At 32.0% G+C, this 25,891-nt stretch overlaps 1 protein-coding gene and 1 long non-coding RNA gene across 4 annotated transcripts in view; one reads left to right on the forward strand and one right to left on the reverse strand.

Moving 5' to 3' along the window:
- LOC142228300 (uncharacterized) overlaps window positions 1–16,520 on the forward strand; it is a 99,458-nt gene extending 82,938 nt beyond the window's left edge. The window contains exon 2 of the long non-coding RNA XR_012720126.1: window positions 16,050–16,520. This is a non-coding gene — a long non-coding RNA (uncharacterized LOC142228300). The remainder of the gene's footprint in view (window positions 1–16,049) is intronic.
- Window positions 921–25,891, reverse strand: part of ec (ubiquitin specific peptidase echinus) — a 275,945-nt gene continuing 250,974 nt past the window's right edge. For 2 of the 3 annotated variants that reach the window (XM_075298694.1, XM_075298695.1), the window contains 4 exons: window positions 14,221–14,514; window positions 6,909–7,037; window positions 6,490–6,795; window positions 921–6,423 (listed from right to left, as the gene is read on the reverse strand). In XM_075298694.1, coding sequence (XP_075154809.1) covers window positions 1,945–6,423; window positions 6,490–6,795; window positions 6,909–7,037; window positions 14,221–14,514 — 5,208 coding nt within the window. In that variant the 3' untranslated portion in view covers window positions 921–1,944. Of the gene's footprint in view, window positions 6,424–6,489; window positions 6,796–6,908; window positions 7,038–14,220; window positions 14,515–14,685; window positions 15,475–25,891 lie in introns of all 3 variants that reach the window. The other variant, XM_075298693.1, reaches the window with a different exon arrangement.

The raw sequence follows: 25,891 nt of genomic DNA on the forward strand, positions 1-25,891 counted from the left end.
CGGAATTACCACATTCCTCATCAGCATCCTCTACTTGCAGCAAAACTACCAACCAACCAATTATCAGAATAAATTCAGGCAGTTTACTAAACCCAAAAGTAAACCACACTTGAACCTTCCGAAAAAAGGTTTTAAATGATAGCCGTCTTATGCCAAAATAAATTCGTACAAACATATCTCTTTTCCTTTGCCACCGTCAAATCATCGATTTGAGTGCAGTTGGCTGGGTTTATTTTGAGCGTGCTTCCTCTTTTTTTCATTCGTTTTGTTTTGTTATTGTTGGTTTTGTTTTTCTTTAATCATTGTTGTTGTTGTTTTTTTATCTCAGCTTAAAACCATGCATTGACTAAACTACAAGTGTAGCTTAACCAACAAAGGAAAAGAATGTTTGTCAAATTTATTTGAGCAAAGCCCTATAAAAAATTTCTGTCCTAGAATAAAGAACAATTTTGAAAGAGAATTGGGTCTAAAATGTATCCTCACTTCAAAAAAAAGACAAATTCTTTGGAAACGGTAATGCTTTTTTTTTTGAGTGTACAAACTACCGACAGACAGTCAGAAAAATTCTGATCGTTAGGTCAACGATCAGAATTTTTCCCTGATCAACAATATATAATGGGAAATCGATATTTCGATGTGTGGAATGTCAATTTTATTATACCCCCATCACCATCCTATGGTGGTGGGCATAGAAAAGTGAATCACAAGTTATGAACCGCCTTTAAATCAAAAATTTTACACTAAACAAAGCTATGCAATTTTTTTGTCCTCAAACTTAGTTTGCAATCTTTCGTATTAGGTCAATAGTTCTTCAGTGTAGTGAGACAATACTTTTCAAAAGTTTAAGTTTATCTCTAAATTCTTGAAAACCATTCCCTTGGGCTTCCCAAAACATACAATCCATAAATAAAACACAATAATTTTTAATTTTTTTTTTTATCTGTAAAAGGAATATTTTATTTATTTTTAATATTTACGTTTCTTCCTCTTTCTCTCTCTTTTCTAGCGGGTGGATGATCGAGCATCTCTTTTTCTTACTTTTTTCACTCATTCTTTTCAGGGTCATCTTTTCTCTTTCTGTAAAAGTGTTGAAGGATAAAAAACGTTATAAATTGTAAAATTAAATCAATAGGTATAAAAAATACAATTGACAATTAAAATAACTTAGAATTTAATTTAAAAATAAATTGTAAATAATAGCTTATGGTAAATATGTTTGTAAATAAATTTTAAATAGACATTTAACGATAAAAATTATATGTATTTTTTTAAGTATCTAAGAAGGATTGACATTGTTGGACAATGTTTAACTAATAAAAGGCATTTTTATGTAGAAGGGAAGCTCTTAGAAAATGAAACGGGGAAAGGAAGATTTAGTTCCTAATTAATAAAGCGGCAGCAACCGAAGCATATAAAAAGCATGCATAGCAGGCTTTCAAAGCTTAATATCTAAACAATGGGAATGGAATTCCAAGGCCACATCGGGAAAGATAGTGGATAAATAAATGTAATGCCAAAATCAAAAACAAATTTAACGTTTAACAGAAAAATATCACATGAAGAAATTTTCAAGTTTAACGCAAAAATAGTAATACTTACCTTTTTTTGTGTGCTCTACATATGTACATTATTTACATATGTATGAAATTCTATGTCTATATATATGTGTGTGTGGGGAATTATGTAAAAATAGCATGATACTAGCGTCATATGAGATTCTTTTCAAAATTCTTACATTTCTAGAATAAAACTTAAATTTTCAAAGCTTAAAGGCTAAAGTATAAAATTACAAATAAAAAATAAAGAAATGCTTTCGGTTTCATCGAAAAAAAAATGCAAAGCAATGCCTTAGTATGCTTTTTATCACTTCTTGAGTATGTTCAGCATTTCCAATTGGATAATTCCAAAGCTATGAAAGCTTTCTTGAAAGCTTTCTCCATCGGTCTATCTGCGATTATTTAACATCTTCAAATAGTATTCACAATTGGTACAGTACTGTTGGGGCGCAATAACATGACGCTTGCGACATAAATTACACTCAGAAGCTTTAGCTGAAGCTTTTACAATGGCATTGTTGTAGACACGTGTGGGTATGGCAGTAACGTTAACATTGCTGCTATCATTGGCCGCGTTCGGTGGGGGTAGACCATTGGATGCAGCAGCTTGTTGGGCGGGTAAAGGTAGTCCATGCTGTTGCAGCATACTTTTAGGCTGAAGTGTGTTCGTTTCACTAGCATCTCCTTTGGTACCAGGTTCAAAGCTTACCTTTTTTGCTTTAACCGGTTGATTTTGCTGCACTATTTGGGAATTGGGAGGTATGGGCATATAAGGATTATTTCCAGGATGTATAATGGCAGGATTTTGTGGATTCAATTGATGAGATGGACGATTGAATTGGGGATCAGAGAGACCCGTATAACCATGAGGCATGGGTACTCTTTGATAGGGTGAGGGAATATGCTGTTGGGCTGCCGATGGTGGTGGTTGTTCCAGTCCAGCGATACCTGGGAAATAATTGGCAGGTGGTTGTGTGTTTGGTACTCTGGGTAAAGAATAATTGTGTGGCAGTTGATGTTGCTGTTGGACATGGTTGCCAGATTGTTGTTGGTGTTGATTTTGTGTATGTGTTGCCAACATCTGCATATGTTGCGACGCGGCAACATTAGCGATGCCGCTCATACTTGTGCGAGGATGCATAGGATTTTGGGCGGATGTTTCGTTGAGATGGGATGACATGGTATTGCTTGCAGCCAGCTGTTGCTGCTGTTGTTGTTGTTGCTGCTGCAGGCGATAAATGTCTTGGATGGGTGTGTACACTTGGCCAGGTGGCAGATGGGATTTCTGTTGCATTTGCTGATGTTGGTGTTGCAACTGTTGTTGCTGCTGCTGCTGTTGAATTTGTTGTTGTCTCAAAGCCTCCAATTGAGGTCTTTGCAATTGCACATAACGTTGCATATCCTGGGGACCAGAAAGTTGTGGCGTTCGCCTCTCAGCTCCCAACAATGGTGATGGTTGAGCCATTTGTTGCTGATGCATTGTTGCATGCTGTTGCATACCAGGCATATGCTGCTGTTGCTGTGACGCGACTGCTCTAGTGGGTGCCTCTGTTTGTAGCCTCATAACATTCTGCTGTTGTTGCTGAATCATTTGTGCTGTCACTTTATCATTGGGGCTTTGGGCTGTTCTCAGGACACGTTCCAAAATGGGATTGGGTATAAAATCATCATCTTCTTCGTTGTCCGCCGTTGCCACCAGAATAACCTGATCACAAAAGGAAACACTCTTCTTCTTAACTCTTCTAGGAGCTCCATTATTGTTGCTATTGGGAGTACCTGGTGTTGCATTGCTGTTGAGTGTTTGTTGTACCATATTGTTGAGGAGTTCCACCTCACGAATTTCCTCGGCAATTTGAGTTTGAGAAATGTCATATTTGGGCTTAGGCAAAATCGAGGCCATTTGTTGTTGTTGTTGTTGCTGTTGCAACTGTTGCCTTTGTTGCAAAGCTTGTGGTGGTAGAGGAGGCCTTTGTGGCAAACAATCGACCTCATCACTATCTGGTTTCGCTTGTGCCAACACCCCATTACGATTTGGTTGCGACTTCACATTCAGCAGTTCTTGAGAACCAAATGCTCTCATGGGACTCGGTGACTGTTGTTGGTGTTGCTCATAACGTTGTGCAATGGACTGAACATTAGTGAGATCTTGTTGTCGTTGCAATTGTTTCGATTGTAATTCCCTTAGCCAGGAGTTCTCGTTCTGAGTACCTTGCATAAAGGTAGGAGTGTTACCATGCTCTTTGCGCATCTTCAATAAATGCTGTCTCTGCTGCAGTTGGGCCAAAATACTCGTGGTACCTTCCATTGACTCCAAAGTCCTCTGTTGCTGCTGTTGTTTATTGGCTGCTTCCAGAGCCTGAATTTGATTGATTTGTTGGTTCAAGGGTTCCATATCAATCTCCGGTGGTGGAGGTGGGAAATCTTCACTGGCTTGGCGTGAGTGACTTACACTGTGTGGTGGGCTTGGGTAAGGTGGCAGTTCTAAGGGTGGTGGTGGTGGAGGGAAATCTTGCGAATCTTGCCTCGTATGTTGATGTGGGGGTAGGGTATCTACTTCATCAGTACCCTGTTCAGTGGATGCGCGATACGATTGTTGATAGAGCTGTTCCTTAGTCAGAGGGCTCTGTTCAGAATGAACTTGAGCGCAGGTGGTTATGATAGTCTGGCATGAATCCTCACTTATTGAGGTGTTGGAACTCATAGCGGATAGATTGGAAAGAGTGGCCTCATGATGGAAATGTTGCATGAGAGCAGCATCTTGCTGTTGTTGCAAGGCCAATTGTTGCTGCAACTGTTGTTGAGTCAAGGTTGAAGATGTCCGCATTGGTGGTGGTGGAGGTTGAACCTTAGCCACGACGGTCAATTGACGTCCACTACCATGGAAACTCTTGCGCATCAATTTACTGCGTTCTAAATTAGGATTAGCATTCACTCCATTGGTGGCACCAGAATTTTCACGATAATCCAAATGACCTTCAGATATATAACCACTCATCGAATTGCTATGCTGCAATCCCACTACGGAGTCATCTACCGAGCTAGTGAGAGAAGGTGGATTTACTGCCGTCTGTTGATTACTGTTGGCTTCATCTCCAGCCTCGGTCAAATCGGGCATGGAACGATTTTTCCGACGTATCAATCCACCCATTAACAACTTGCGTCGTATTTTGTGCTGCTTTTTACCATTTTTATCCTTTTCCTTCTTCTCATCCTTATCCTCCTTGTGTTTCTTTAAAGTGTCTTTAGCATTGACCAATAGTGTTTCGGTTAGGGAAAATTCCCGGCTGATTTTATTACGGTCTTCACTACGGCTTCTTTTGTCCTTCTCCTGTTTACTGCTGCTACGACCAAAGAGGGACCGACTTTCCCTTTCAGGTTTTGTAGTGACCTGGGTCTGGTCATACTCAATGTTGTCGGTGTCGTTGGAAGCCAAGGAGGCGGAGACCAAAGCTTTGAGAGGACTCTTCTTCTTGGGTAAGGTGGCATAGATCTCAATGGATTTGTTGGGATTATTAGCAGCTGGTGAATTACTATTGCTTCCGGCATTCGTGTTACCATCCAGAGTTTTGTCTTTGCTATTCTGGCGTACATGTTTGATGACACTGCTAGTACTGCCCTCCCGCATATGCTTCATTTCGGGCATAGCATCCATTTCGGCACCTTTCTCCAATAATATGCGACGATGCAAGGATCTAGCTCGCATCACACAAGTGTTGTGTTTCATGCGGGCAAATGTCATGGTATGAGGATTGCTGTAGGGAGCATCCATGGCTGCTCGAGCTCTACCAGCAGCAGCATTACATAACACCAAAGCCGTCTCCAAGTCATGAGATTCTTCAAGAATTCGTGATTTCTCTAGCAGTTGGTCAGCTTCATGGCATAACTTTTCACAATCTCCAGTAAGGACCACAGAAGGTGAGGATTCTGGGATCTTTGCTAATTGAGGGTTTAAAGGATGTTTGGGTGGATATGAATCGGTGGAACTCAATGAAAATGAATCATAGCCTGGATCATAAGGCAAACCATTACGGGTGGGAGATTGAGGCACCGCAGCCCCAGAACGTTTTCCCACCATATACAGATAGGGATTATCAAGAGTGGTTGAGGAAGCGGAACTTGCAGAGTTACGATCTCCAGACCAGTTACCCGAATCACGGCGTCTGGGTTGATTTAAGTGTTCGGGTATAGTAAGACCATCACTGGGTGGCGAAGAACTATTGGTCGATGATGTTGTCGACGAGGCTGAAGATCCAGACACATGACCTGATTCAGCACTGTGGGATCTTTGTAATTGCAAATGTTGTTGATGTTTGCGTGCCAATTGGGCATTGAGGACTGCTTCCAAGGATTTACGCTGTTGATAATTATTCAAAGCAACCACATCCTTTTCATCTTGTGGAAAGATTTTATCTTGAATTATACTCAAATTTTGATATTGGGCATTGAGGACATGTTCCACAGTTTTACGGCTTATATAAGAATCCGTTTCGTCGGTATTCATCATGGGTCCTTGATTCTCCGATGCCTGTGACTGTTGCTGACCCACACCTCCAGCTGGGAATATATTCTTCTGTATTATACTCAGATTTTGATAATCATTAGGCATGCGCAAAGGAGTTGGTGTAATGGCTCGTCTGGTATTGCCCATTTGAGGCTTTTCAGGGCTGGGTGTTACAGCTCGGCGTATTGCTGGTGATTGTGAATTGTTGGCCAATTCTTGCATATATTGGGCCGAAGACATTTGTTGTGTAGGTCCATTAGTGGCGTGCGGTGTTTGCTGGGGTTGGGGTACAGCGTAGAGAAGTAATAGAGGCTGATAACGACCACGGCTACATTTATCTACCACACCTTCCCAATGAGGGCCAACCTAAGAGAGAACAAAAATCATTTAATATGGCATCTTAAATAAAAAGGAATTTCCAATAAAATTCACCTCTTTAACGTTGGCATCATCGAAATAAACCCAAACCTTTAATTTGGTATGGAAGAAGAAGGTGGTGTAGTGTTTGCCATAGTATGACACAATGCCCACCAGTTCATGTTGAACTGTTTGGGCCCATCGTTGTTCTGAGACCTGATGGAAAACATCTGACAACCTCAGATTGGTTCCAACAGCTTTCAATACTGAATGTACTTGATCTGCTGCAGGTCTCTCCGAATCCCATACAATGCCTATGGAGACAACATCGGGGCGATTGAGTAAGGCTCGGCAAATGCCAATTTTAGCACCACAAGAACTCTGCAAAGAGAAGAGAAGTTTAGAAACGATTTTATTTTATTTCTATAATAAATTTATTTAAGTACGGTAAATTATTTTCTTTAATGCCATTTAAATTAGTAATTTTTACTTACCGGACAATCACGTATGTCGCCCATATTTCCAGCAGCCCTTAGTAATTGACCAAAAGTCAATTGTTGATGATTTTGCAAAGCCAATGAATTTTGTGAAGTCAATGCCGAAGCCGATACATAATGGACCATCTGAAAGAAAACAAAAACACGATTATGATTAATAAAGTTAAACTCAAGTGTGGGTTCATTGACGAATACTTTAATAGCCAATGGCCACCGTAAACCCCCAGACGCCGATGACAAGTGTTGCTTCACCATATTAGGTAGCAGTTAAAGCATTTCCAATTGCCAACAATTTAATCAGAGCATTTCGATTTGTGATACGTTAATGAACTTTTTGTTAAACGCCGGAAATTTAAACGCCCACTCAGAGGCCAGAATTCAAGAAAACCGTGTTTAAGAAACACGTGCTGATTTATTAGCATATACAACCTACTACTGTTGGAAATTTCTCATAGTAGTGGGTTGTTTAGTTAAGGCACATATTTGTGGCCCAATAGAAGCCTATATTAATTAATGAATGATGAAATCATTTAGTATCTAAGCCTCTGTTGGCTTTTAATTATAGTTTATTAATCTCAAAATTGTCACCTAAATTGCTATTCAATCACTATATGTTGGGGTGTTATGTTAACACATTAATTTTGAGATTTTTATATACATACACCGATAATGACGTCAGATGATTGTGTTGATAATTTCAACGGTGAATGGGTGTTATCTTATTTAATGCAATAATGTGATTTATGCAAAATATCATATTGGTAAACTAATCACTTTGTTTCCAATTATTGTAATGATATACATATGTATATAAATTAATATGTATTTACAAACTACCCTCTGTTGTCAGCAAACAAGAAAAAAGCTAATTTCAATTGTTTCTTAAAGAAAGAAATCCCGACAGTAGTAGATTTTAAAGCAATCAAATAGGGTGTGCTGAATCAATACAAGATTGTTTGCAAATCAAGTTTGTTTCTTAAGTCTTTTGTTTTCATAACCATATTTGCAAGTTTTTTCTCGTTTTTTATTCATAAAAACCAAACAGTCTCGATATTTATCTATAGTGATTGTACAATTATGGCCAAAGAAAATATAATGGCAATATAATATGTTGTTTTTGTTTGTGATATATTTTCGTTTGGCAGAAAACAGCTCTATTTGTCTTTGGCTTTCGAAAAAGAGCGGTGCCTACTTGATTTTTATTTTCTTTTATAACTCAATTATTGCTTATATCATTGTTTATTTTCTTTACTATTGTTTGATATATGAAATTCAGATTTCAAATTTGCATGGTGTTAATGGCAAATTTACCTAACGGATAAAACTCTAAAATCCCAAGAATAATGATCAATCAAATCATATTTTTCTCCTCTGCATATATATGAAATATAAAGAAAGTCGTATAACTCAATCAATCTCTTTGAAACGATAGTTTCTCAATAAAAAAAGCGTTGACAATAAGATAGTATTGACTAGATAGTACAGGCCAGAGCAATATATTTTAGCAACCTTTTCAGGTCCACGCCTAAAAACGTTATCACAATGGACTAAGTGAGCCTGAAATATCCCGAATTACCTCTTTTCATTTCATATGGCAAGGATAAAAAATTTGGCAAAGCCTATTTTCAAAAGTTATTTCCAATTATTGTGCATCACAATGGGCTGTTTCTGTAACTTAATCAAGGAAGGGTCCTGTCCTGATGTTGTCTATTGAGAGTTTTGATATTAGTCTATGGGCAGACAGGGAGATGTATCTGAAACTGTATCGATATATTATGATGATTGCATTTAAATAAATCAGCTTTTATCTAGGAACTTAAGAAGAAGTTAAGCGAATAGTCCAATATTAGTTTTAGATAAATTTAATATAAGGGAACAATTTCAATTTGCAAATATAATCATAGGGATTTAGTACAGACAAGACTTATAAACCTGTTTACCATTGAAAATTAAAAAAAAAAAAAACAAACCAAAAACAAAACAAGTATAGACGGCCGTAAGATCGACCAGGCCGAATCTTATGTACCGCCCACCATGGATTGCATAGAAACTTGTACTAAAGACTCATCCACAATCGAATTAATTGGGTTGCGCTAACACCTGCCGATGGCAAGGTATCTTAAAACTTCTTAACACCGTCTTCTCAATTGTAAGTTAGTCCATACGGTGTATAATTAAATACGTATATAATTCAGTTTGACAAAATTTTCTATAGAAATAAAATTTTGACAAAATTTTCTATAGTAATAAAATTTTGACAACATTTTCCATAGGAATAAAATTTTGGAAGATTATTTTTGGGGATCGGCTATATATAACTATATACCGATACGGACCAATTTTTGCATGGCTGTTAGCGGCTATATACTAGCGCAATGTACCAAATTTCACCACGTACCAAATTTCAACCGGATCGGGTGAACTTTGCTCTTCCAAGGGGCTCCTGAGGTCAAATCTGGTGATCGATTTATATGTGCGCCACATATAATTATGGACGTATATGGACCAATTCCTGCATGGTTGTTAGAGACCACATACTAACACCACGTACCAAATTTCAACCGAATCGGATGAATTTTGCTCATCCATGAGGCTCCGGAGGTGAAATCTGGGGATCGGTTTACATAGGGGCTATATATAATTATGAACCGATGAGGACCAAATTTTACAAACACCATGTACCAAATTTCAACCGGATCGGATGAATTTTGCTCCACCAAGAGGCTATGCAAGCCAAATCTGAGGATCGGTTTTCTATAGAAAATTTTCTATAGAAAAAAAATTAAACAAAATTTTCTATTTAAATAAAATTTTGAGAACTTTGTCTACAGAAATACAATTTTGACAAAATTTTCTATAGGAATAAAATTTTGAGAAAAATTTCTAGAGATACAAATTTGAGCAAATGCTCTATGCAAATAAAATTTTGAGAAAAACTTCTATAGAAATAAAATATTGAGGCAAATTTCTATAGAAATAGAATTTTTAGAACATTTTCTATAGCTATAAAAAATTTTGAGAAAATTTTCGTTTGAAATAAAAGTTTGGGAAAATTTTCTATAAAGAAGAAAAATTTTAGAAAATGTTCTATATAGAAATAAAACTTTTAGAAAATGATCTATATAGAAATAATATTTTGAGAAAATTTTCTATAGAAATAATATTTTGGCAAAATTTTCTATAGAAATAAAATTACGAGAAAATTTTCCATGGAAATAAACTTTTGGGAAGATTTTCTATAGAAAAAAAATTATGGCACAATTTTCTAAAGAAATAAAATTTTGGCAAAATTTTCTATGGAAATAAAATTTTGACAAAATTTTCTGTAGAAATTAAATGCTGACACAATTTTCTATAGAAATAAAATTTTGACAAAATTTTCTATTGGAATAAAATTTTAAGAAAAATCTCTAAAAATAAAATTTTGAGAAAATGTTCTATACAAATAAAATTTTGAGAAAATTTACTATAGAAGTACAATTTTTGTTAGAAATAAAAGTTTGGGAAATTTTTCTATAAGGAGGAAAAACTTTTAGAAATTTTTCTACATAGATATATATACGTAAAAGTGGTCCGATATGGCCCATTTGCAATACTATCCGACCTACATCAATAACAACTACTTGTGCCAAGTTTCAAGTCGATAGCTTGTTTCGTTCGGAAGACGGACGGACGGACATGCTCAGATCGACTCAGAATTTCACAACGACCCAGAATATATATACTTTATGGGGTCTTAGAGCAATATTTCGATGTGTTACAAACGGAATGACAAAGTTAATATACCCCCATCCTATGGTGGAGGGTATAAAAACGAATAAGGTTCAATATAAACCGATTATCGTAGTGGAAATGGTAGAAATATTTACAGATTTGTTATGGTATTTTTTGTACAACAACTAGAATTGTGGTACAAGAGCACGATAGGGATAGGGAATAGGGAAAACCTAAGATGTTCACAATTTTGACTTATAACACAGACAAGCAGTTCATTTGACACCACCATTCGAAAAGTTTTTTGAAATTTTGTAACCAAAATTTATTTAACCAATGTTAAAAATCTAAAAACGACTTTTTCCATTTTAAAAGTGTTAAAAGATGTGGGCTGCTACGATTTAAGAATGGCTACCAGGTTGATTTATTTTATGTGAGTGGTTGATCCGCTTGATTTATTTCAGGCAATCTAAATTCTTTTAATTTATAAATTTAAAATACATTCTTTATGGCATTTGATAAAACTTCCTAATAATCTATATAAATGGAAAATACTCATCTTACATTTCTCCCCTTATTAGGAATTTCTGAGTTTGTATGTTAAATTTTTGGTAGATATCCGGCTATCTAATAATATAAATGACAAAATGTTTTGTTTGTGAATTATTTTATTAGCTAATGGTGATAAGTATAAATCAACAAAACCATGCAAGCAATATTCATAAATTATAACCAAACTAATTAGCAACCAAATTTCATTATGTGTTATATTCGTAGATAAGAATCATGTTTAATGTATTTAATTTCCAAATTTAAATCTACTGCAACTCTTTTTGAACATTTGGCCAAAAAGATTTATGCAAAGAAAACATGATAAAAATCAAAAAAAAAATATTCTTAGCATACAATGTTGTGTTCAAGTGTTCTTGACATTACAATTAAATTTCATAACAAGTTTGGAAATGTGAGCTTTTGATATTTAAAAACAAATATGCGAAAAAATCTAAAATTTACCTGAAATTCTAGTTTAATTTTTTTCTAGTACTTCTAAAGTAAACATAAATTCAATTGAAAATTAGTTTAACATAGAACACAAAAAAAACTATAAAAAAGCCATAACCTAAATAACAGCTAGAGTCTAAAGTTGTATGTAGAATTTAATGCCGCCAAGTGACTATAAATTTAACTCAGAGCCAAATAACCAGTTGTTGGTTTTGTTAAGAAACTTTTTTTTTTGTTTCTGTTTACGATCTATAACATGTGTTATTGGTTTACAAGAAAAATCATTCATGCTACATTATTGCCATGTAACAAATGAGATGGACTGAGTAGCTACCTTAAGCTATTTAGTTGTGGCTGACGTTAGGCTATGGGGGGCATAATAAAAGTGGGGATGGAAACCAAATTCCAAGCTAGCTCACCTGACTTTAGTGTAATTTACATGATGATGTATTTATTTATTTATTATTATTATTTATTTAAAAGTTGTTTTTGCCTTTTCTTTAAATATCGATACTTGGCCACCTAAAAAACTATGACAGCATTTGACCATGTAAATGCCATTAGTTTAGTTTTTGCACTGAAGGTGTTAAACTTGGTTATTTCAACCTGTTCCATTGAAGTGAGGGCAGCTAAATTTATGTCTCCGTAGAGTAGGAGTGATTTATGACTTTTTAAATGACTGAGCTTTGGATTAAGAGAAACAAAAGATTTATAAACCAATTTACTAGAAGAGAATTATGTTGGTTTAATGGAATAAGATTTCTGTGGTATATTTATTTAATTTAATGTGTGTTTTAAGTCTAAATTTTTTCCTTGCCCTTAAAACTTAAACTTTATTCACAAAATAAACCTCATTTTTTTATTTCCTTGTTTTTAGATTTTTTTGAAGCCACACTTTCTTTTAGCTTGAAAAGATTGTCATATTTTATGCCTTTTTTAAATTGGATTTTTGTTTAATGTCCACTCTCTGCCATGTCAAAGAAATCAGAGAGGCTTTTTATCAATATGCATTAGCATATTATTAGCTTGCTTTCACTGATTGGACCACCATAACAGTCTAATTAATTATTCCAAACATATAAAACAAAAGATTTAAGACACAAACTGGGAAAGGTCTAATCAAAAAATTCCAACATTATTTAAACCAGCAACTAATTTTAGTTAAAGATTAATGATGTGATAATAATTTTTGATTAATTACTAGTGATTTACTAAATGGTGGAGTTTCTCAAAGATAGGAAATGTTAAAATTGATTGAATTCCAGAGTAGGTGGAAATATTGATCACTATTGAAGTTATACACAATATGTTAAAATAAAGAAAACATTAAGGCTTCTAATTCATTCAAGAAAATTGTAAACACATATTTTTAACGATATGTTATCTTTTGGGGGGTGTAAACATTTCAGGTTATGTTTAATATAAAATTTTTATTATGGATTTAATCTATATTTAACTTAGGGGAAGGAGGAGAACAAGTATGTTTGAAATAAACGATAAATGAAAAAGTTAAAATAAACTTTAAGCAAATCTCTCAATACTTGTTTTTCTAAAACATATTATTTGCCTGATGATGCTTAAAAATACTAAACAACACTAAACATTAATCTAAACAAATACTAAACATTAATCTTTTGATGATTATGGAAACGCTTTCAGACCCTGACTAATCTTAAATTACATAACCTCCTAAAATGATTGATCTGGAGATCAGTTCATAAAAGTCAAGTTAAAAAAAATGGTTTTAAAACTATTATCTTAATTGGCTTAAAATTTTCAAATAACAATACATAGAAATACCAAACTTTGAAGATGGAGTTCTATTTAATTTATATTGATCCTACATTTCAAGCGTAATAAGGATATTAAATGTTTGATCCTTAAGGCGCATAGTATATATTCAATACAAATCACTATAAGTCTAATGAAGTTCCAAACTAAAGAAGCATAAGAAATCAAAAATTGCTTTAGGTTTATAGGGGAATTTATTTTAATGTGGTTCAACTTTGACACAGCTCTCTGTTGTCTGTATGAAGGAAGCAAATACGAAAATTTTAGAAAATTTAATTTTTTTTTTTAAATGGGAATATAAAACTAAAATCAGCTTGAATCTTTGCAAAAGTATGGGACGTATGGCACCAATACTCAGCTACACACAAAATTTTTTTCTGATTCAATCACGAAATTAATTGATCCAATTAATGTTTAATTGAAATGTCTTCAATCACAGAAATGATAGTATCAATTAAAAAATTAATTGATACTATTAATTTTTGTGATTGATTAAAAAATTTGTTGAATCAATTAAATTTTTAATTGAAAATTTTTTAATACTCAATTAAAATTTTAATTGGAAAAACTTTCGGGAATTTTTTTTATGTAAGAGTTCATTACTTTTCATTCGTTCCGATTGAAATTGTACCAAATGCAACCTTCATCTAATCTGGCATTTTATTATTTTCATTTTATTTTATTTTTAAAATGTTTAAGTTACATTATCCATTTGTTATTTATGCCCTATTTATTAAGCGAACAAAAAGTATTTTTTTTTTCAATATATCTCAATAGTCACATATGAAAATCACAAACTTACCTGGGTAAATGGCAATTGTTCTGAGTTGGCTCCACATTTGCAAACACTTTGCTCTATAACACGCATAGCGAAACGTCTATGGGCAATGCAAGCTTGTGATTCACAAGCATCACCATCATCTGAAGAAATATGTGAATGTACACGATGCAATAAAAGTTCAAAACATTCGGCAGCATCTCCTAAACATCCCAAAGGGAAGCGACGACCAGCCAAAGGGCCAGAGGCCAAAGCACGACGCAAAGGTTCAGGGCATAAAGCTGGCTCTGAACTAGTTTGTAATTGCTGGAAAAGTTCCTATATATAAAAAAAACGCAAATAAAAACAACACAGAATAATTAATAATTAGAAAATAAATGTACATATATACTATAGATCGATATATTTAAAAATAATTAAAGAAAATGCATTGCCCTTGATTTATCTATAAATTTTCTTTATACAAAAGTTCTTTTATGCTTTACTTACAATGACGGCATTAATACAGCGATCTCTTTCTGCTATATTTTCAGGACTTAAGATGATACCACTACTTATCGAAGATTGTGAAGCCACAATATGATGGTATTTCTGTGTTGCATGACCCATACTGGTCAATTCCGCTGTTGAGGCAACTTTAGCCATAGATGGCATAAGCTTTCGATTACTCTGTAAGGTATTGGATTGTCGTGTTAATGTAGCCGATTTATGACCATCACGAGGATCCATATTCATTTTTTTGGGTGTGCTTCGTGGTAGAGTACCACCACCACCACCTCCACTGCCAGCAGCATTAATAGAAAATACCATTTGACATTGTTGAGGATACTGAAGCATTTGTGTTGTGGAATTAACAATGCTAATTGGAGCACTGGTAACCAGCTGTGAGGCCATGGTAGATGCTTTTAAGCTATTACTACTATTGCTATTAGTCTTCGACGGCGGCAATGATATAATCGATAGAGGTTTATAGTTTTCTTTAGATTCTTCGATTTTTGTTGAAGTATTTGTATTACTACTACTATTATTATTGCTGTTGATTTTATTTGGACCATTAGTATTGTTGTTTATAGAATTATTTCCGGCATTTGTTTTATCTCCTGCGGAGCCAACAATATTTGTTGGCTCCTTACGTTTATAACGAAATTTTATCATATTTCTGAGTCCTTCTAAACTTAAATATTGCTCCAGTTGAAGATGTTTGGGGAAGACGGTAGATTTGTGATTTAATGAAATTATATTTTCTCCTTTGGATTTATATCATTGTTGTTTTGGTAGCTGTAAAATATAATTTTTATTTATAATGTATTGCGAGTTTTCAAATTTGGCTTTGAAAAACATGGAAATATTGTTTCGTGGATATTGTATTGGCAAGGCAAAGGATTTGAAACAAAAGACTTAAGCAACAAACACTAAATAAAAAGGCTTTAGACACAAAACTCTGATTGGAACCATTAAACTCAAGGTGTTTTAATGCTAATAAATTTAAATTAATTTCTTACATCTAAATTTAATTTAATTTAATTATCTTATTAATTATTTCAGATTTATTTAATTTTATTCGGTTTAATTTAATTTGTGTTTTATTTAAAAAACTAATCAATTTTTATGGGCCCTATACACTATTTCATTATATTTCCAGTCCTTTAAACATATTTAATTTTCTTTTTGGAATACCCACTTCTCCCAAAAACTTGTTTCATTACTCTTATAAAATAATGATTTTTTTTTTGTTTGGTGGAACATTAGCGGTACGAGAAACTTTCGATTTCATATTATCAACATATTTTCATGCAACAACCTACCCAAGTCAACATTATTAATAAACATCTCTTCTTATTTCACTTTCTCAGAAACGGAAAAAGAAAGAATCCCGCCAACAGTCTGCCCAGACATAAGTCCAAAGGAAAAGTAGCACATGACATGAAAACCATTCAGACCAAAAAAGGCATAACAGCAAGCAAAAAGGAAAACATCAACAATAAGAAACAAGGCAAAAAACAAACCAAGTATGGTCATTAAGAGGCCACAAAGTGCTATGATAAACGTCGTAGATGGCAAATATCACCCACTTGAGAAGAGATGAAGTGAAGATGAATCGAAAAAGCTTTTTAAGTGGCACACACAAAAACAGCAATACCATGACACATGGTTAAATGTCGAAGGTAGACTACCAGATAGATGGATGGATGGATGAATGGATGGACGTTTGCATCGATTTATGGAAAAGAAGATGAAACATCAACATAAACAACAAGTTTTTGTTCAATACTTGCAGTAAATAAACAATTCAACTTTTTTGCTTATTATATGCAAAAAACATACATTTTTAACTATACAACACAAATTAACAGTAATTATGGTTTGGTAAAACCCTAAACAAATGTGGGAAACCTAAAAATCTTATATTTACAGGTGTTGTCCAAACAATTTTTTTAAATTAACGAAATTACAACACAAAAGAAAGTGAATTTTTTGAGATAATCAACAGGCCTTTTCAAAATAGGGGTGGTCTTACGAGACAAGAAAAATACAGACAAAAAATGTAATCGAACATAAACCAAAGTTTTTTTTTATAAATAAAAGATGAAGCTAATATATCTCAGAACATTTGTCTATATATAAAGACCAATATGTTCCTATATATTTAATAAAATTGTTCTCAATAAAAGGGTTATTAAAGGCGAGAATGATTAATTGATCTTATAACATTTTTCGGCAGTTAAGTTTCTAACTGTCATGTGAACAGGACTACAGATATAAGCCCAAAAGTTGGATAACGAAATTTCATTTCATTTAAATTAAATTAAAACACAATTAACTATTAACTATTTGACTCTTTTTTTCCTAACATAAAAGCTTACTATGGAATTCGGAACTTCTATTTGCTTATCAGTTATCTACCTCCATACCAGCGCGCCTCAAGGTTTCAATTAATATTAATTTTCAATGACTGTTCAATGATATTGAATAATGTAAAACTTACATTTGTATATTGTAGTCCTTGTAAAATAATCTTAAAACTGACATCAAATATATTTTCAATAATTATTCCACCACAACATACCTTGCAGGCACACTATGAAAAAATCCAAAAAAAATTTAAACTCTTCTTTTGCTTTATAACTGACATGTAAACCCATGAAAAATTTGCTTTCTTCATATATTTATGATATAAAACTCAATTTGTAAGTGCGTTTGCTTTCAATTTTTTTGGCTGATATCTGCTTAATAGCTACTCACATTACGCGTTGCTTAGCTGTCACTGTAAACACCGGAGAATGACAGTACCTTTGAAGTTTTTAAATAATACTCAACTTTGATTGTGGATTTATTTCAGTTTTCGTTTTGCTGTCATTATTATTAAGCTTAAAACCTTTTTTTAATGTGCTTAGATAAGCATAAAAATAGAAATATGCATGTAGTTAAACAAAGCAATATTTATGTGAGTGTGTATAATGGAAACGTGATGTGAAGAAACAAGCATATGGAATTAAAATGGAAAAAATGCAGGTACAGTAAGATAAATTGGTGAACATAAAAAGATGGACAGCTTGGAGGACAGACTGATATAACGGACAAAAATGCATTTATCAAGAAAAAGACCTACACTCAGTATACAAATGAGTAAAATGTGGATTTTTTTATAGTTTGACAATATTATATACGGTTGAAAGTGTAGACCGATGACCACATGATTTCCTTTGTTTGTACTTAGTAAAGTTAATTTTCATTTAAAGAACCACTTAGTGTGATCAAAACATTGGTTTAATATTTTAAAATATTATGCTGATATAAGTATTATATATCTTCCCGCTTTTTTCATGAGGAAATGGAAACAAAAAACATATAGGGAAAATTGTTTACTACAGTGTTTCTTCATGGTATTTGTGTGGGTATAGTAAATAATGGCAATGTTAACGTCATGACTCTTATGACATTACTTGCGAAAATATAAAATTTAATGATTTTAAGCAATGGAACGAAAAAATAAACCCTATCTGTTTTACTAAGTATTTCTTTTATCGATTATAAAATTAAATTAAAATAAATTTACAATGAAATTTCTAAAAAAAAAAAAATTAAGTTGAACTAAACTGCATTAGTAAAGCATTATAATATGTAAGTAAGATCAATTGAACTAAATGAAATTAAATTAGCTTAACTTGATGAGATTGAAATATATAATATTACATGATATTGAATAAATTCTATTTAATTAAAAATTATAATTAAATCAAACCATATCAAAACAATAAGACACACATAGAGCCAAAGACAATAAACTTGAGGAAGATAGGAAATTGGCTTGCGTCATACCAGATGTTGCATTTACCATATTAGTTCCATACGTACATGTTTGTAATATTTTTTTTTTTTGTTTTTCGTTTTTATTTTTTTAAATGAAAAACTTAATTTTCTTAATGAAACAATGTTAAATTTTAGGCAACAACAAAAAAATTACATTTTCCCCTTTATGGAAATTTATTTCATGCACTTAATTTTTTTTATTTGCATTTTAATGCTATGTCAATACTTGTCGTATACGCGTTTGGTTCGAGTATGAAACTAACACGGTAAATGGTTTGATCTCCTCAGTAGCCTAGAGTTTATTGTCTTTGCATAGAGCAATCTCCCAGGGGATTGTGTTGAAATATATAAAGCTAGGCATTTATAGATTTCATTTGCTCAATATCTCATTTAACCAAATTTCTTAATCTTAGTCAAAACTCGATTATAGTATTTATAATAAGCCAAAACATTTGTATTTATTTTATTCCATTCATTTTAATTTAATTTAATCTCTTTTGATTTAACTAAGTTTAAAATAATTTATCCTATATTAATCCAAAATAATAAAAAAATAAGTAAATCATTTGATTTTTTTTTATAAAACAGAATAACATTGGATTTGATTTAATTAAATTAGTTAAATTAAAAACAAATTATTATATTATTGTAAACAAAAATAAATTTTATTAAATAAAAACAATTTTAATTCAAATAAAACAAAATTAATTTACACTAAATTAAATGTATAGCCTCTAATTACATTACTTAATTGAAATTATATCAAATTAAGTAAAAACATTAAAAGCTAACAGATAAATATAGTATGCCCAGTTTTAATCATACTTCAATTAAAACAAAATTAGTTTACATTAAATGAAATTTATAGCCACTAATTACATTACTTAGCCACCGTGGTGCAATTGTTAGCATGCCCGCCTTGCATACACAAGGTCGAGGGTTCGATTCCTACTTCGACCGAACACCACAAAGTTTTTCAGCGGTGGATTATCCTACCTCAGTAATGCTGGTGACATTTCTGAGGGTTTCAAAACTTCTCTATGTAGTTTCACTGCAATGTGGAACGCCGTTCGGACACGGCTATAAAAAGGAGGTCCCTTGTCATTGAGCTTAACATGGAATCGGGCAGCACTCAGTGATAAGAGAGAAGTTCACCAATGTGGTACCACAATGGACTGAATAGTCTAAGTGAGCCTGATACATCGGGCTGCCACCTAACCTAACCTAACCTTGCCTCTCTACTTGGCACAGAATTTGAAGACTTTTGCCTGTTTTTTTTTCGAAAAGAACCTAAAAAGCTCATTTTCCGGGCAAAATGCAAAAAAGGTGGGCATTTTTTACAAGAAAAGAAAACACCATTAGTTTGATTAAAATATTAATTGTATCAATTAATTTTTTAATTAAAAATTAAAAATTTTTATTTAAAATGAATTAAATTAATTTTTACATCTTGATTTAAAGGTTAATTAAAACAATTAATTTATTAGTTGAAGAAAAAAAATTCAACCTAAATCAACTTCTTAATTGGAAATATTTTGGTGATATTTTTTCTGTGATGGCACAGTACATAAGATGAAGCGAAGTAAACTTATAACCTGAATCCAACATGATTATCATTTCAATAGAATGACTTCTTCTTATACATTAATCCTTTAGTTTCAGTCAATTTGTTAGATTAATAGGATCTTACTAGTTTTAACATTTTTATTATAATATATAATTCCAACCATATCTGGTTTTCATTTTGAAATCAGATATTGTCAGATTCCATTTTGTCAGTAAAACATCTTTTGAAATACACGAAACACGTAGTTTTTGAAGCGAAGTGCTAATTGAGGAAACATGTTTCTCAATTATTTCTAATAGTCAGTACTCAGTTATAATTAAAATATATTACAAATTTTTGAAGAATAAATATTTACACAAAGTTACAATTGTTTAAGGTACGTGTTGAATTAATGAATTTTTAATGATTTTTATAACTAATATTAACAAGCAAATTTGCAGAAATTGTATATCATTAAATAGTGTACAATTTTTGCTCTATAGTTTTTTTATTTGGCTATGAGCTCGTGTGTATACATCATACTTTTCAAGGTCCAAGCTTTTGCCAAATCTTTTGACACCCATACTAATTTTGCCAACAATATAGAAAAAATTAATTATTTTATAATTAACAAAGCCAACAACGGCAAATAAAGACAAATCCAACATGACACTTAAAGGCGAAGATATTGATCAAATGCATCAAACTAACATTGTGGGAGGACATATGCTAATGTCAAGTGCGAGTTTTTTGACGTTCACATTAGGCGGAAGTTTCGATTTGTTTTTGTTTTTTTTCTTAAATCTTTTGTTAAGCCCTTTTGTTTACAATAATGGCAAGTGCCAAAACTCCAATGCGGATGTCTAGCTTTTTTCAGCTTTTCAATCAAGCAAAAAAAACTTGCAATTGTTATTATTTAACATTTAAAAAGTCATTATGTGCATGTTAATTTCTTAATACAAATTAAGAAGACGCGTGTTTTACAGACATTTCATTTAAAGCAAAAAACAAGTATTTGCATAACTAGTCTTCTTTACTAGACGTAGTCGTTTTTTTTTTTTGTTTCATTGCACCCCATAAACAAATTATAAAAAGAAATTAACAAAAATAAATATTTTTAATCAAAAAGACACGTTCACAATATATTCATAATTTTGTGGCAATATTTATGGGAGCCCCAAGACTACTTGTGTTTTCTTAGAAGACTAACAAGACTTTCGTGACATCTAATTTTTGTCTGGAAGGCGAGAGTGATAAGACATTAAAACAGGTATTTTATTCGAGCAAGTCATAAATATAGGTATGAATTAACAGAAACAAAAAGTTGTTCTGTCCCTGTGGTGACAGTAGTTGGTTATTGTACAACTAAAACTAACAACAACAGAAGCCCTGTTTTAAAAAAACCACATGTTAGAGTGGCAAGCTTATTTCAGTAAATTACTATGTTTATGACTTACATTGGAAGTAATTTTATTCATGATCACTTGGGTTATTTATAAAAAAAAACATTTCTTTAGAATTAAAGCATATGGTTTGCTTAAATAATCACTTTAAGGCTTAAGATATGGGTTTGGTTTTTTTCTTTATTTTACTTCAAAATGAGTTCAGATCAATTTTCTGTTGAACAATAATTTTGGAACCCTTAGCACACGTGCTATATCATATACCTCTGTATTACTTTCCCCTTTTTTGTAAACCCTTACTTTTGGTAGCATTTTTATTGTTGGCTTTCGTGTCCTTAAAATTATCCCCAACTGTCGTTTAAAGTAATTTAAAACAATTTAGGTTTTTTTTCTTATGCTATTACTCTCCCTTTTTACAAAAAAAAAAAATAAAGTATCTGCTTTAAGATGCCCTCACTTCCTTTAAACATGAGCACCTTTTGCTGTTCTAGAAATCCATTCTGTAATAGTTTCATCTTTCCTTGGTGGCTACAAGTACCCTATTTCCTTAGAGCTAAGTTTCTTTAAACTTCCGTTTCTTTCCTTTTTTGTCATTTATCTTTCTTTTTATTTTGTTTTGATGCTAATCTTTGAACTTTAAGTTTAATAGCAGCAATATATTTTTCGTTCTTTCTTTTACTTTCCTAAAGGCATGAAAAACAGGGCAAACCAATGACAAAGAAATGAGTCATTTTCTCTTCGCTGTGGAGGGGTTTATTCTTCTTCTTCGTCATTTTATATTCAGAACTGTAAGAAAAAATGGTAATTGTCTCATTTTACTTTGGAAAAAACAATAAACTAAATATTGCGACTTGTTTTAATTTCGAACGTGGGGCATTAATTGTGTTAAATTTCAATGTCTTTCTGTTGGCGTGTGGTTTGGGGGGTTTCGTCGAGGTTAAATCAGGTCAACTAAAATGCAAAACTGAATTTCAAGCTATCTGCTCAAAACTGTCATCGTTGATTTAACCATAAATAATAGGCGTTTGTCTGTCACGCTTTAACCAGAAAGGGAAGAAACCGAAAAACGTTCATACAATAATTTGGACAACATTTTGTCTATAGTTAAAAATTGACTATAGCTTTTGTGATTCAGTAATTATTTATTTTTAAATAAATTTATTTTATATTATAGTCGTCATTCACCTAGATCCATAAAAATCAATTTGTGATCGTTGATAATTTTTTCATTTTGTTTGACCACCCACAAGATCAAAATATGCACTGCGAAAAATTACAATGTAAAACATATCTAAATAGTGGTGCTAAATAATATTTTGTGTTAATTTGTAAGAAGATTTGTTACCTATTAATAATTTATTATTTGCCATATATATATGAGACATATACACCCACAAAAAATTGCTTCTGTAACATATACCCCACGTTTTGTTTCAAGCATATATATATTCAGGATAGGTCCCAACAAAATATTATTTGTATTGTTCAAACATATTATGTTTCACCTTAGGGCATACACTGGTAGTAAAAAATTTTAATGAAATTTTCTTTGTGTGGATATATTTTTAAGGCGCCAATTGTTTACTTCCATTATTTTACTTGCAGTATACTCTCTAGGTCTCTCTTTCTAAACACATATATGTTTATAGGCTATTTCCAAATTAATATATGTTTGCATCTAAGCATATTATATTTAGAAACATTTTATGTTAAAAACATAATATGTTCTAACATATTAACATATATGTCCCAAACATATTATGCTGGTTTATGAACATTATATGCTTGCACTTAAAAATATTGTGTTAAAAAATTTGAGTTCCAAACATATAATTTTTACACCTAAACACATGAAAAACAGTCTTTTTCGTCCGTGTACTCAACACAAAAAATGTATTACTGGCAATTGAGATTATTGACAGCATTTAATAAAGATGAGTGTTATGGCAACATTTATGAAAATAAGTACTTGACACCCCATAGAGGAGGGCTCGAATGAACCCAAAAAAAAAAATTTGGACAGTTCTTGCCTTCTTTAGCAGGTTCGCCTGATGGCAATTGCGACTATTGCTGAATTGCTGGTACACGGTGACTTCATGTTTGTTCATAAATAAATGAAAAAGAAAAATATTTACTAGGTAGCATTACTCCTTTTCAAAGAGAGGATGTTGAAATCAAAAGACTTAAGCAACAAACATGAACTTGTAATTACTTAAATTCAAACAAATTGAAGATCATAAACATGTATAAAATTTTGCTTAAAAATAATGACTCACAAATTTCTCTAAACCCATAAATTAGTCCATGTATAAACAGCTGGCATTGCACCACGTATTCATATAATGTTTATGGCCAATCTTATACTATTTCATAAACCATCCATGTGTACAACTTGTTTACGGTTCTATGATGGTTATGATGAATGGTATTTTTATAGAGCTCCATTACCATAAACCCAAAACATTTATTTCCCCAAGTAAGTAATTAAAGTAAATATGATATAAACAAATTGCAGGCATTTTGCCCAATGAAATGCTGAAAGACAAACTACCACTTAGGCCAAGGAAACATAAAAGGCGACAAACGAACCTGTTGTCTGAACCCTCATTTAAAATATAACTGATTTTTAATCATTTTATGTAATAAGAAGTATTCCGTTAATATTTCATAATATCTATTGTAGTAGAAATTATACCACACACAAAGACATTAGGCTGGGAGTTACTTCCGTTTTTTGATCTTTTCTCTTGGCTAGGCAAGCGGAACCAAAGAATTATGACGATGAGTAAGAGAGGAAGCTTTACTTGAGAAAATGTTATTTGAATTAAAAACCAACTTCCTTAGAAATTAGACATGCATGTGAAATTATAATAAAAGTTAGCCATAAGACGCCTTATTTCCTACAGCAAACACTATTAGAATGTTCTAAGTACAGAGAAGGAAATAAGACATCTTAATCAGAACACACAAGAAACGCACATGGAAAAATTTTAAAGAAACAGGAAAGGGTTATAAAAAAACAACATAAAGAAGACATGTATAACATAAAAAGGGATATGTAGAACAACAAAAACACGACCAGCATAATAGCTAAAGTTGAGGAGAAAAAACTAAACCCTTTGTGGGTTTTTGTCTTCAAACATTTCTCAAAATATGTTTTATGGGATTTATATGGTATTCAGTAAAGAAAACTAAAACGTCTCTCCACTAATTTCAATTAACCTCTTTCAGTTTATACTGAGTTTTTTCAGTGGTTTTTTTGTCATATATTTGTCATCTAAAATCAATTCTATACCAAAAAAATGACTCAGTGTTTTTCTTCAAATTAACCCCTATCAAAGTTTACGAAAAATAACAAGTATTATTTTTGCCTTAGAAAAAGAAATAAATATATACAAAAACTGGTAAACCTTGAATGGAATATATGAAATTGAATTTAAACTATAAAATTAAAATGTCTATCTTAAAACCCCTTCTCATATAGGAGAAATAGACACTATAGCAGAGAGATAATAGCAAAACGAGAAAAAAAAAATAAAAATCACTGTGAATTTTTCTACTATCAACTTTTTGTTTTGCAGTTTGTGGCGGCATTATTGATTAGTTTTGACTGTTATTATTATTGTAGATTTCTAAGAAATATGACGTTGATGACTCTTTGTTTTTTTATTATTTATATGGTAGCATTATAAATTATTAATTTCTTCGGTATTGTATATTAAAGTTATGATTTTTTGCAATAATTCATTAAATATGCTCATTTTAATTAGAAAATTTAATGTAAACAAATTTTAATAGATTGCAATGTTAAATATATTTCTTGTTTTTATTATGAAATAATATAAATTATGGTATTGATTGACCAACAAAGAACGCAATAATTGTGCGAACCGACTATTAATCCATGATAAAAAAATCCATTATGGGAAACAAGAAAAAAAAAAATACGGACACATTCTAAAAAATTTTGTAAAATATATACAAAAATAAAAATAAAGATTGTATTACTGAATGGAATGCAATTAAATTGTGTGGTCTTTATACAATGAAGAAACAGTGAACCCACCAGGAAGAAAACTGTTTGTTAATTTTTGAACATTTTTAATATTTTTAGAAAATTTTAACTAAAAATAACAAAATTAAGTAAATATTTTTCGAAAAATTCAAGAAAATTTATTAGACATAATTATTTTTTTTTTTCACTTGTTAAAGAAATTTTTGTAGTTTGAAGGAAAAAAATTGGAGTTAAAAAATGCAAGAATGTCTTTAGTGACATACGAATGGACGCATTTTTGATAAAATTTGCAAATTAAAATAAATAACGAACTATTTTGTGAAAAGTACGAATTTAGTAAATCTTTTTGCTTAATTTGTGTATTATTTTTTCCTGGAAATTTTTGATTAATATTAAAAATAAAATTGGGATTTAATTTAA

The sequence above is a fragment of the Haematobia irritans genome, chromosome 3 (genome assembly GCF_050003625.1).
Source record: "Haematobia irritans isolate KBUSLIRL chromosome 3, ASM5000362v1, whole genome shotgun sequence".
NCBI classification, from domain to species: domain Eukaryota; kingdom Metazoa; phylum Arthropoda; class Insecta; order Diptera; family Muscidae; genus Haematobia; species Haematobia irritans.